The sequence below is a fragment of the Parasteatoda tepidariorum genome, chromosome 3 (assembly GCF_043381705.1).
Source record: "Parasteatoda tepidariorum isolate YZ-2023 chromosome 3, CAS_Ptep_4.0, whole genome shotgun sequence".
Lineage (NCBI taxonomy): Eukaryota > Metazoa > Arthropoda > Arachnida > Araneae > Theridiidae > Parasteatoda > Parasteatoda tepidariorum.
Window position 1 is genome coordinate 41,782,657 of NC_092206.1, and position 13,848 is coordinate 41,796,504.

Below are 13,848 nucleotides of genomic sequence, written 5' to 3' on the forward strand. Positions count from 1 at the left end.
TGTTAGAAGCATTTCACTGGTGATTTAGACTCCAATGTTTGGTAGTTAATTACTTCCTTTAAGGAAATCATCTTTTCTTTTCTTTTCCTTTTTACTTTTAAAAATTCATAAAAAAATCATTTTTTTAATGCACAAAATTTATTCTATTTAAATTTAAATAACAAATGAATAACTCCAATTTAAAACAAAATTGAAAAAAGGGATTTTATTACGAAAACAACAAGAATGATTTTTAATTAAAACAGATATCCTTAGGAAATGTAAAAGTGTTTATTTTTTTTTTCAATTTAAGGGAACAAAAGTATTTTAATATATCCTGATTGATTTTCCTGGAACTTCTTTTGTACTTCTTCATAAATCAATTAACTTAGTTTTTTTATTTGTTTCGGTCATTTTATAAAAGATAAAAAAAAATCGAAGATATTTCATTTTTCCAACCACGAGTAGTTTGGCAGATTTTTTTTTCATTTAACAAGAATCTCTTTTATCTATTTTTCTTTGTTTCTAGTTAGTTATTTATTTCATATTTCTAAGAAGTATCTAAGAAATAAAATATCACATTCAATTAAATAATAGAGGGGGGGTACGAATTTGATGCTAGTAAAAGATGTTTTTCCTGTTATTTTTACTTATTAAAACCATTATGTTATTAAAATTACTTATTACTTAAGCACAAAGAAACTTTTTCAGTAAATTTCTTCCTTTTTGTTCAGCAAAGTTTATTGTCTTGTCGGCTGTTTTCTATTTTGCAATAACTCATTAAAATATTTTCATTTTGCACAAGGGCAATATTTTTTTTAAGAAGAAAATTGAACCCTGGATAAAGTATTGGTAAACATTTTGTCTTTGCAGTGGAATATATTGATGGAACTACCCCGCCTTTAAATCACATGGAGAGGAAACCACGAAGATCTTCCATGGTTTGCCTGACGCCAAGGCGACTCAACCCGTGATCAATCTAATACTGAGGATATTTTGCGTCAGTACTGTGGTCGTTGGAAGCCGCTTGCGGAATTCGTATCTACCAGCTATCACAAGGATTCGAAACGATGACACTTCATTGGTAGTACGGCACTTCATTGGATCACCCTACAGTTTGGCTGTAACGGACCTGAACTTAGATAAAAATGAATAAAAGTTTAGAAATTTTTTTTTAAAGAAATGGAACAAACAGGTTAGGAGAACAATTTAACAGGACTGAAATCTTAGCTAATGCTGCTTGTATATATATTTAAGGGGATTAATAAATTATTTTACTTGATTGATGCTGATATAGAAATTGAAAAGAGCTATGTAAATGACAAAATAAATACGTATCATGATAAACGTCTCATGGAATAAAATAAAAAGGAATCATTACTATGTTACTATGCGGATAAAGAAAAGGACAGAAGAATATCATCCAGGCATAACAATCATATTCTATCGTTTTACTATTTTCTCTTTTTAATATTTTCTAGCAAAAAGAAATATATGTATTGTAAAATTACAGTTTAATTTGATTAGTTAGGAGCGAGGACTGATTTCACACCGCCTATATGAATCTTCTACCAATGATGATTATTTTTGAGAAATATAATATGATACTTGATTGATGGTGATATAAGAACTTAAAAGAGCGAGTTTAACGGAACATGCATGAAATCTATTGCTCCAAAATTAATTAGGAATTGAGTAATAACTAGAATTGAAATTGAAATCGAGTGACAACATGAAAGTATTACCTCAATATTATGCTGTTCACGATATTCCAAAAACTGTTTTTTATTTAAGTTTTCCACTTAATATTTCAACGTATGTTCTTCGCATGCCACTTAAATTCTTATAATCCATGATTTTGCTAATGTGTCTAACTTTAGAAGGTCTTAGAAAATCGAGTTAAAAAATATGTACAATGGAGTAAATGTAAAACATCCATTAAACCAAAACTGCGTTTCTGCATTTAATATTAAAAAAATCTGCAAAATTAATTGTTTATTTTAAATTGATTAAACTTAATGAAATTTCCTTTGCTACCCATTTGAGGATTAAGTTTTTCTTGTTTACGCATTCACTAAAAATGGACACAATTCCTGAAGAGACAAAACACATTCAATTTTATTCATAATAGAGAGCACATAAACGCTGTCTCTTCCTTCCATCAATACTCTTGATATGCAAATCCATAGTTTTTCACACGTAGGGAGAATCGAAGAGATTTATTTTAGTAAAGTTCGATTTTATCAGAGCATTAGATTAGAATAGGAATGTAGAAGTCATTAAACAAAATCTGAATTCGGCGAAACTTTGCTTAGATAAAATGATATTAATCACTCTAGGTAAGTTGACTAAATTAATTTGAAAAATAAACCTAACGCATCATAGGTGACCACAGGTTAAATGCTATTATATGTATATTGAATTTTAAATATCGTTAGTTGAGCTTTTAACTTATATTGAGGTAAACTTAATAGTATGAAACCACACGCCGGAATAAACAAAACGAAAACAAATAAATGCTGTGTATTCATCGTCATGAATGAGTGGTATGGTCAATTTAGGGAACTTATCAATTTCAGAATAGGTAAAAACCTATTCCTTTTTACTCACCTATCTTTGTATGAAAACTTCTCATTTCCACGACACTTATATAAGACCAATATCAGTAGTATTTCATACCATATTAAATTAAGCATCACTGGCGTCAATAATAATTTGACAATTCTTTACGGCCTTCAAAAGTATCCGTATCAATTCGTCGAAAATGACTATAAAAATATTCGTGTTGTTACTATTAATTTCGAGAATTGCACTTGATTATTATTTTAATAATTAAAAATTTAAGTAAAAGAATACTTTTGTAATAAAAAGCTAAATTACGGGGGTAAATGTACTTGTTAGTAAATGACAACCGTGAAGAAGTGCTATAATTTTACTAATGCTGACGATCCTCAGTTAATTTTTATAATAGATACATATTTAAATATTTTTTTCTTTCTGAAAGGCTCAAATAATGAAAAACAGATATGGAAAACAGACACTTATTTGGTTAGAAGAAATATAAAGAATTTCTATATTAAGTACTCAAATCAATTTCGGTAGTAATTCCTACTGATATTACGTTAATTGATGCTTTTAGTAGGATGGTTTGGTTGTTCGGGTTTTGGGCGCAAGAGTCAGACTTGGCTATATCGCACCTCCAACTAGGTAGATATTTTACCTTTAAGTAGGAACTAAAGATACTAGTATTTATATCAAGATATCTATTACATAGGCACTGTGAAAATAGGTACTTAAGGTCTATCAAAAAGAATAAGTACCGGAGAAAATTTTTGTTTATTTTTTTATTGTCAGGACTTTACCTCCAGCAATAGAATTACGTCAAATGGTAAAGATTATAATTAATCTGCATTTTAATGAGATAAACTTCTATAATCATGTTTTGTAAACGCCAATCGGGAAGAGCATATAGTAATGAATAAAAGAATTGTTACTTGATTAATTTTGTTAGTATGCTAGTATAGTTCTGTAATGTTGAGCAGAACAAATTTGTTGATTATTTACTATATTTCAATTCGTATAACGAATAAGTTTTTAACTAGTACTATATAATATTTTTCATCGAATAATAAAATGGTAAACAATACGCTAAAATAATAAAAAACCGATTTTCTTTCTACTTTCCTTCAAAATATCGGAAAATCAAAATGAGTTACAAGCAATCTCAGCTTTTTATAAGATTTTTCTCCAACTTAAAAATCGTATTCTTTAATTCCTAAAATAAAACAAGTTTTTATATGAAAGTCCATCAAAATAAATTTTTTGAGATAAAAATACAATTTAGAAATTCAATGCTTATTACTTTTCACTTAGATAGAAAAATGAACTTTAATTTTCCTTCGCTAAAATACAGAAAACTTTTTTTTATATTGATTGATATTTGTTTGGTCTTGAAAACTAATGGCATAACTTGATTTATCAATAATTTATCAATAATAATTAACAATTTATCAATAATAATTAAATCAACCTTGTGTTTTTTTCCTCAACTAAACCTGTTGATTTATAACTGATTAATGATTTAAGGATAAAATTATTTGTTTTTATATTTAACTGTTGCTAATAAAATATTTCATTACTTTTATTTCACACTATATTTCAATTTTCATGTAAAATGCAAACGATTTATCTCTAGGGATTTACACTAAGCAGTTAGTTATCATCAACGAGTTTTTAAATCTGGACACAGCTCGAGATGCATGTTTACGAAAATGAATACAGCTCAAATATCATGTTTTGAAAATAAATATAGCTCAAAATACTTATTTCTGAACGTGGACACAGCTCAGATTCGTTTAAGAAAATGAACTTAAATATTTATGAATGGGCATTCATTTGATTTCGTTTCTTCTTTTCTGTGCAGTATTTTTTTAAAGTGTATTATTACTGAATTTTATTATAGTAAAATTAATGAATCTAATTAAATTTGGAATGACATAGTTTTCGTCAAAAATAATGTGGTATATTTATTAAACAAGATTTTTTTGAAAACATTTTAAAAGTCAACGGACGTTTTTACTAGGTTGCCACCGGAACTATAAATTTACCTCAGTGGTTGTAAAATAGTAGGAATTTAGAGTTATAGTTTAAAGTTATAACTAAAAAAATGTCGCTTGAAAAACAGCATATGCATTCTATCTAGCCAAACAGATCACGAAGTCGGGATACTAATTTAAAATCCAGCAGCCTTTAATGACTTCATATCTTTTTTGGAAATTTTCCTCGTGGATTTTATGGGTCTTTTAATACAAATTTTCATGTCTGTTAAAAGTTATTAACTGATTTAAAAAATATCTAGAATCAAGTTAGATTTTTTTTATTAAAATATATCAAATAGGGGAGTGGGTCGTTAAAGACCGTTATGTTAGAAAAACCCGGACTTAGCCAACAAAATGATTAGGCAAAGTAAAGTAAAAGTAAGATCGTAATTCCTATTTTCATTGTTAAGTTTCGGTGAAAACTTAAAAGGTGCATTTTATTGCTGCTTCCTCCTTGTGATTGAGTATATTTTGTTTATCATGAAGTGCTGTCATCAAAGATTAAGACGAAAAATTCTAAGCTATAGATGATGACAGAAATTTGTGGAAACATATGTTGCATATGTTGATTTGTAAGCAAATATATTTAGATATTGATGGACACGTACAGCTTGTTTAAGATATTGTTTACTGGGTTTGAGAAGCGCGTCAGGTGCAAAGAAAACCTTTTTTTTTCCTAGTAAATGAAGTATAAATAATGGATGATTCTATTCCATTTATTTATTCTCGTAATAATTTCATCCAAGTGGTAAGTCTTACTTTAACTTTTTATTATAAATATTGTACTAGTTGCCGTAAATGACACAATAAATACGTTATTTAAAAAGTTCAGTTTTAACTTTTATTATTGAAAAGATTAAAGCATATATTGACACTTTTTTTAGCTACACATTGTTTGATTACAATAAGTTTGGTTATACTTAGAATCCTGATTTTCAAATACGCTGTCAATGGAAATTTGTTTATTCTTAATCATAAGGAAACATCAACCTTAAACCCTAATTACTGAAACAAAATAATAATTTAAGTTCATAATAATATTAGACATTTTGCAATTGTTTAAAAATAATTAAATTTAGGAGAATATAATCTATAGATAAGAAAATTTAAAAGAATATAATTTAAAAATATCATAAATATTTAGAATAACTAAATTAAAAAATATGCTTTGAAATTAGGAGAAATTCAACTATTCATTATTTATACATTTCACTTTAAGTTTCAATTTTCTTTGAGTATATCTATTTTTTGATTTTTCTGCCTGCCTTTCTTTTTGAAGCAATAAGGCGGTTTCTATTTAGATGTCGAATTCTTAGAAAAAGTTCTTAAACGACAGAATAAACGTATTGTTGTTTTATATTAACTGGGTCATTTCGTTTGCAACGTTGAATCGATTCTTTACGTAGCTGTTCATTTACTTCAGGAAACGCGTGGAAAATTATATTTTTTCCTTTTGTGTTTCTATGAAAATTTTTGCTAGTTGCAATCGCACAAACTGCCATTTCGTTAATAAATTTAAATTTTTGTAATTCACTTCAGAAAACTGAGGAAAACCGTTATAGAAGACAAGGAATGTCTTGGAATATGTCACAAAAGAATGCTCTAATATTAGTTAGAGCTAGTTAGAAAGACGGCTTCAATAATAGTTAAAGCTAGTTAAACCGAACGCTCCGTTCTTGAAGTAAAAGTGCACGCTTTGCGTGGCCGTGACGTTACGGTTGGAAATCGGAGGAGGTGCACGACGAGATAATTTCTTCCAAGGTGTAAACCAGCCCTTCTATTTTCTCTTTAGCCCTGAGAGTGGCCCGTGTATTCCCTGCACCTACAGTACTTCTGAGAGTGTATTGAATGGTTAGAGCTAAAATATACTTGAATTGAAAAAAGAAATTCTACTTACATATATATTTTAAAACAGCTATTTTGATGATTCTTTTTTCATACTTTTCAGAATTCCACAGCATTAGAGAAAATGAACTCCTTCTCAGTGATGATATTGATCATGTTTTTCCTTCAATGTTATGCCGAAAGAGAAAGTAAATACTTTTTTTTTCTTAAATTATGGAGTAATAAGTTAGAACCATTTAATTACATTAGGCACTGAATAGGGCGGAATCTGCAATTTTATCGCAAAACATTCACAAATAATACACTGATACAGTTTTTTTTTTACGATCCGTTTTTTTTCCTTTGTACAAACTCTTGATCACAAAAACAAAATTGTAACTTACACTATTTTTTATATATTGACTTTTTTTTAAATAATCGGTTTTAAATACTTGTTCATTCATTATATTCCTAATATATTCTTCTGATATATATATTTTTTAAATACAAAGGGATGTAAGAAATGAATCTATGTTTCTTTGAATGGATCTATCTTCTTAATGAGTCTATGTTTTAGGTTTTTGTGCAACAAATACTTATTTTGAGTAATGATTTTCATAACATTAAAAAGAATCTCGTTTGTTTCCACCTTCATATTACTATTTGAGAGTAATGATACACTATTAATTTGAGATGAAATTTAATTGACGATAAAAATCTAATCATTGAATTTCCAATATAAGGGATTTAAACTGCCTCAGTTTAAACAAGCTCTGGTTTATTATCACTAATAACAAATACATTCCAATAACAGTATTATAAATAACCAAATTTGTCCTGTGACACTAGACGTTTGCTTTAAAGTATAGTGATAACTGATTGTCCAGCGTAATTTTAATTTCAAATTCAGCAATAACTTTTGTATTGGTTGACCAGATATTTATTAGTAATGTAATACCTAGATACTTAGATTCGCGTTATCGGTACCAAATATTTATTAGTATTATAAAAACTTTTAATAAAAATATAAATTTAAAACGAAAATTGCAATATCTTGATAATATAAAATAAAATACATTTAAATCAATGTTTTGGTTGATTTAGTTTTTATTTGTTTAAAATTCTTAAATATATATATATATCAAATTAATAAAAAATTCTCAGAAAAATATTTTTTCGTATCCAAAATAAATGTTACTGTTTGCTCTTATAAATATTGTGAGAAAATTTCACCCATATCAAAAAATAATTGTTCGGAATTTTAGATTTAAAATGTTTCCAAGCTATAAGTTTTAGTTTTAACTTTACAGAATGTTTTTAGGTGTAGTATAGTAGCTTATTCTTCCTTTACAAAGGAACAATAGACTCGGAATAGAATTCGGATTAATATATTATCTTTAGCTTTTATATAACCAGCACTGGAAAGCCGACCCAATTTTTAATTCACAAATATTAATGTTCACCTTCTTAAACTAGCAAACTTAAGTCAACCTAAATGACAAACATTCGTGTAGTCAACCTAAATGACAAATCCTCATGTCTTACACAGAGAGCACAAACACTGTGACTGTGATATCAAGGCAACAAAATATGTTTCAATTTTTTATTTCATAACCGTCATTGAACAGCCGACCCAATTTTATGGATTTGCGACTACTAATGTTCAACTCCATAGCCTTGCAATATTGAACCTAATCCAGAAAACAGGGGAACTCCTGGATCGAGAATTGGGAGAAATTTTGCTTTCATGGAGGACATTTTAATGGAGCTAGTCAGAATTTGTGTTACTCAGAGAGGAAAGCCACGAGTACCTTCCACGGTTAGTTTATCTGCAAGGGGACTCTAACCCAAGTTCCGTCTACCACTAAGGATACATCATGTTAGCACTGTGGTCGGCGCAAGCTGGATGCGGAATTCGTATCGACTGGCATTCAAACCCGGTTCGCCTCCTTGGAAGCGAACGCTCTATCTCCTGAGCCTTCGCGGCTCAATGTTTCAATTAGATCATCTCTCTAAAGAAAAATCATCAAATATGGAAGGATATCTGAATTATTAATGGTTTTTAAATCCAGTCTTTCACAGACATAATTAAAATTTCAGACTTTTATTTTTATGTTGATATGTTTTACATGTTATTTTTTAGACAGTAGCTGCTTGCAACAGATTTTGATTTATAATCAAATAATAATGGCCCGTCTCATAATTCTTATTTCTGATTAGAAAGTTGTAGTTCTAATCTTATTAATAATTAATTTATTGCTCTGTATGAAAATATATTACATTTAAATAGATTTATAGTAATTTGTAATTTTTAACTTTATTGTTGTTCCCCAAGAACCTGTTGATAATAGAAAATGCGGAAACAATGGAGATGATTATTGCTGATTCAAATCCCACCAAGGTTTTTTTTTTTAATTATGGGTTTCAAATACTTGTTTTTTAGATATATTTCATTCTTCTTAAAATTTTGTTTTTTTTTAAATGCATAAGGGTGTAAAGATTTTACAAGGTATAAGATATCCAGATTTTGAGTTTTAAATGCCAAACATTACTTATTTTAAGTAAAGTTTTTCATAACATTAAAGAAAACATCTCGTTTCCAGCTCCATATTACTATTTTACAGTAATGATACACTATTAATTTTAGATGAAAGTTAATTGAGGTCAAAAATCTATTCATTGAATTTCCAATATAAGGGATTTAAACTCCCTCAGTTTTAACAAGCTCAGATTTATTGCTGCTAATAACAAATACATTATAATAACAGTATGAAAAAAAAACCAAATTCGCCCTGTGACTAGACGCTTGTCTTAAAGAATACTAATAACTGATAATCGAGCATAATTTTAATTTCCAATTTCGCTAAAAGTATTGTATTGGTCGACCAGGTGACAAAGGAAATCCTGGATCGAGTATAGGGAGAAATTTTGTATTCGTGTCGGACATTTTGATTGAGCCAACCCGTATTTGCGTTACATGGAGAGGAAGACCGCGAGAATCTCCCATGGATAGCCTGACGGCAAGAGGACTCTGACCCATGATTCGTGTACCACTGAGGATATAATTGAATTATTAATGGTTTTTAAATCCAGTCTTTCACAGACATAATTAAAATTTCAGACTTTTATTTTTATGTTGATATGTTTTACATGTTATTTTTTAGACAGTAGCTGCTTGCAACAGATCTTGATTTATAATCAAATAATAATGGCCCGTCTCGTAATTCTTATTTCTGATTAGAAAATTGTAGTTATAATCTTATTAATAATTAATTTATTACTCTGTAGGAAAATATATTACATTTAAATAGATTTAAAGTAATTTGTAATTTTTAACTTTATAGTTGTACCCCAAGAACCCGTTGAACATAAAGAATGCGGACCCAATGGAGGACTTGATTGCTTGTTCAAATCCCACCCAGGTTTGTTTGTTTTTTTAATTATTGTATTTAAATACTTGTTCATTCAATATATTTCATTCTTCTTATAATTTTGTTTTTTTTAAAATACAAAATTATGTAAGGATCTTACAAAGTATAATATATCCATGTTTTGTGTTTTTAATGCCAAACATTAGTTTTTAATGCCAAACATTAGTGTGTTTTTAATGCCAAACAAATTTGGTAGTTTATAATATTGTTATTGTAATGTATTTGATATATGCGACAGTAAATCTGAGTTTGTTAAAACTGAGGGAGTTTAAATAATTTATATTGGAAATTCAATGAATAGATTTTTGACCTCAATTAAATTTCATCATAAATTATTAGAGTATCATTACTTAAAAATAGTAATATGGAGCTGGAAACGAGATGTTTTTTTAGTGTTATGAAAAACTTTACTTAAAATAAGTAAAGTTTTTAAACACTAAAAAAACATCTCGTTTCCAGCTCCATATTACTATTTTTGAGTAATGATACTCTAATAATTTATGATGAAATTTAATTGAGGTCAAAAATCTATTCATTGAATTTCCAATATAAATGATTTAAACTCCCTCAGTTTTAACAAGCTCAGATTTACTGTCGCATATATCAAATACATTACAATAACAATATTATAAACTACCAAATTTGCCCTGTGACACTAGACGTTTGTCCTAATATAAAATTTATACTAATAAGTATACTAATAACTGATAGTCCAACGTAATTTTAATTTTCAATTCAGTAATAATTTTTCTATTTGTAGAAATGGTATTTATCGGTAATGTAATACTTAGATTTGCGTTATCGGTACGAAATATTTATTAGTACTAAGAAAACGTTTAATAAAAATATAAATTTAAAACAAAAATTGTGCTAGCTTTATAATATTAAATAAAATACATTGAAATCAATGTTTTGGTTGGTTTAGTGTTTATTTCCTAAAAATGCATAAATACGATCATTAAATTAATTAAAAATTCTCAGAAAAAACATTTTTTTTTGTTTCTTTTAAATGTTTCTGTTTGCTCTTTTCAATATTTTGAGAAATTTACCCAAATGACAAAAAATAAATGATCGGGATTTTAGATTTAAAATATTTCCAGGCAATGAGGTTTAGTTTTAACTTTACAGAACGTTTTAAGTGAAGTATAGACTTTTATGCTTCTGTTATAAAGTTGCAATAGACTCATTTTTAAAATTTCCGGATTAATATATTATATTTAGCTATTTTATAACCAGCACTGGAAAGCCGACCCAATTTTTTGATTCACTTATATTAATGTTCACCTATGTAAACTAGCAAACTTAAGCCAACCTGAAGGACAAACAATCGTGTAGGAATGCTTTTGGGAACTAATCCGCATGGCTTTCACAGAGAGCACAAACACTGTGACTGTGATATCAAGGCAACAAAATATGCTTCAATTTTTTATTTTATAACCGTCATTGAACAGCCGACCCAATTTTATGGGATTACGACTACTAATGGTCAAATCCGTAGCCATGTAATTTTGAATTCAATCCAGAAGACAAGGAAACTCATGGATCGAGTACTGGTAGAAATTTTGCCTTCGTGGAGGATATTTTCTGAAGCTAACCCGCATTTGCGTTACATGCTGCAGATAAGCAGGAGAACCCCCATGGTTAGCCTAACGGCAAGGAGACTCCAACCAAGGACTCCAAGGAGGTCCGTCTACCACTGAGGATATGTCAAGTTAGCACTGTGGTCAGCGCTATCCGGATGCAGATTCGTATCGACTGGGATTCGAACCCGGTTCGCCTCTTTGGAAGCGAATGCTCTATCCCCTGAGTCTTCACGGCTCAATGTTTCAATTAGATCATCTCTCTAAAGAAAAATCATCCTGCTTATTTTTTTTAATCTCTAATGCACTAAATTTAATGAGGTCCGAGACGGTGCCCTCTCTGTTACATAAAACATAAAATGCATTACATATTTTAAGTAAACAGATAAATGGTATACTATGACTAGTTCAAAAATTTGGGCAAATATGGAAGGATATCTGAATTATTAATGGCTTTTAAATCCAGTCTTTTACAAGGATAATAAAAATGTAAGACTTTTAGTTTTATGTTGATATGCTTTACTTGCTATATTTTTGACATTAGCTTAAGCTGAACAACTTGCTATTTTAGAATGCATTAGATTTATCAAAGCACAAACTTCATTTAAGGCGTCAAGAAAATATACAATCTGGTCAGATTGTAAATCAGTACTATACTCTATAATCAATCCAGGAACGAAAAATTCACTCTCGGCTAAAATACAAAAATTACTCCTTAATACAAATATATTTATCTCATGGATAAAAGCACTTGACGACAAAACAGGCAAGGAAAATGCAGATGCTCTAGCTAAATTATCAACAACTAAACAACAAAATTACTCATATCCCTTCCCGATCTCACATCTTAAGAATCAACTTCAGAACTCTTTATCAAAAATTTAGCAAAATTATTGGAACAATTCAGATAAGGGAAAAAGATTTAATAAAATAGATTATTTTAAAACGATACCATCAAAACAAGAAATCTGGTTTCTAACTGGGCATGGTCCTTTTCCGTGTTATTTTAAAAATCTAAACATCTCCAATAATAATCATGCACGTGCGGCCTTCTGGGCACTCCAGAACACTATCTTAGTGAATGCATCTATACAGCATCATGGCATACGCGTGCATCAAATATCACTAATCTACCAACCTGGCAAAAACAATTCATAACTAACAATACGCTTAAAACCAAATTATTATTAGTAATGAATTTTCTTTCTGATTATGATAATATTCTAAAATTTTAAATATAAAGAAAGAAAAATTATATATTTTGGAATGCTTACCTGTATGTTGTTAATATTGTAAATATCTTTTCTATTTAGTATTTTATTTATTATTATAACATTTTACTTACTTTCTTTTATTATTTAATGCCTGGAAATCAAAATTTTAATGGAGAACTAAAATATATATACAGGGTGGTCCTAAAATATATGTCAAAAATGTAAAAGTAGGTAGAGGGGAGATAAATAAGCATATTTCGGATAGGAATGTGTGTGCGGTAATGGCACATTAAAGCACTAGCTTGTAAAACAGTATGAATCAGAGGAAATTGAAAAGACAAGTAAAGACAAAAGAAAATGAAAATTTATCAACAGTTTACAAGAGGTGCTCGAAAGAGCAGACACCAACATCGATACAAGATTCACAGTGACGGCGCATAGATCGTCTTTTCTAATTAGTGCATTAGAAAAGACGTTAGGCATGCCGAGCTCATGTAAAGCAGCAACAGACAAGTGGGCAACAAGATCTTTGATGGGACTCTCGTACACCAGGCTTTTAATATGACCCCAAAATAAAAAATCCAAGCAGGTTAAATCAGGAGAACGCGGTGGCCAGTGAACTGGACATGGCCCCTATACATGAAATGTACGTCAGCAAGCTCCACATCGGTGAAACGATGCATGCTGTTTGAGATCCGTGCGGGAATCGAGCTAGTAAGCGCTTTCATACGCCGCAGTCATCAGCGCACCCTACCGGCTCAAGGCGGCATTACTGCACGCACAATCCTATACGAAATTTGCTTATTTAAGTCCTCTCTACCTACCTTTACATTTTTGACACAAATTTTAGGACCAACCTGTATATATATATATTTTTTTATTAACTTTTTTTTTAGTATTAATTTACTTCTCAAAATTAATTTATTGTCACTTTCTATATGTCATATATAAAAAAAATTCTTGTTTAAACAATAATTAATATTTCTGTATATTTGTACACAAAATTGTAACCTCCTTTCTTATGAAACTTTAAATAATTGATTAAGGCAGACTGGAAGTAGTGGCCAGATGCGGATTATACGGGTAAGGGTTTTACTAACCTAGGTACGTATTCGCGTCTGGAAGAAAGGAAAGAAAGTAGCTTTTTGCATCGATTCTTGATTTATATTCACATAATTATGGCCCGTCTCATGATCCATATTTCAGATAAGAAAATGGCAGT

The 13,848-nt window shown here is 29.3% G+C and overlaps 1 protein-coding gene across 3 annotated transcripts in view; it reads left to right on the forward strand.

The window, feature by feature from the left end:
* The first annotated feature begins 5,213 nt into the window (after positions 1-5,213).
* LOC122272403 (uncharacterized) overlaps positions 5,214-13,848 on the forward strand; it is a 29,346-nt gene continuing 20,711 nt past the window's right edge. Inside the window, exons 1-3 of one of the 3 annotated variants that reach the window (XM_071178525.1) lie at positions 5,214-5,325; positions 6,526-6,610; positions 9,746-9,823. In XM_071178525.1, coding sequence (XP_071034626.1) covers positions 5,275-5,325; positions 6,526-6,610; positions 9,746-9,823 — 214 coding nt within the window. In that variant the 5' untranslated portion in view covers positions 5,214-5,274. The remainder of the gene's footprint in view (positions 5,326-6,525; positions 6,611-9,745; positions 9,824-13,848) is intronic. The other 2 variants (XM_071178523.1, XM_071178522.1) reach the window with 2 other exon arrangements.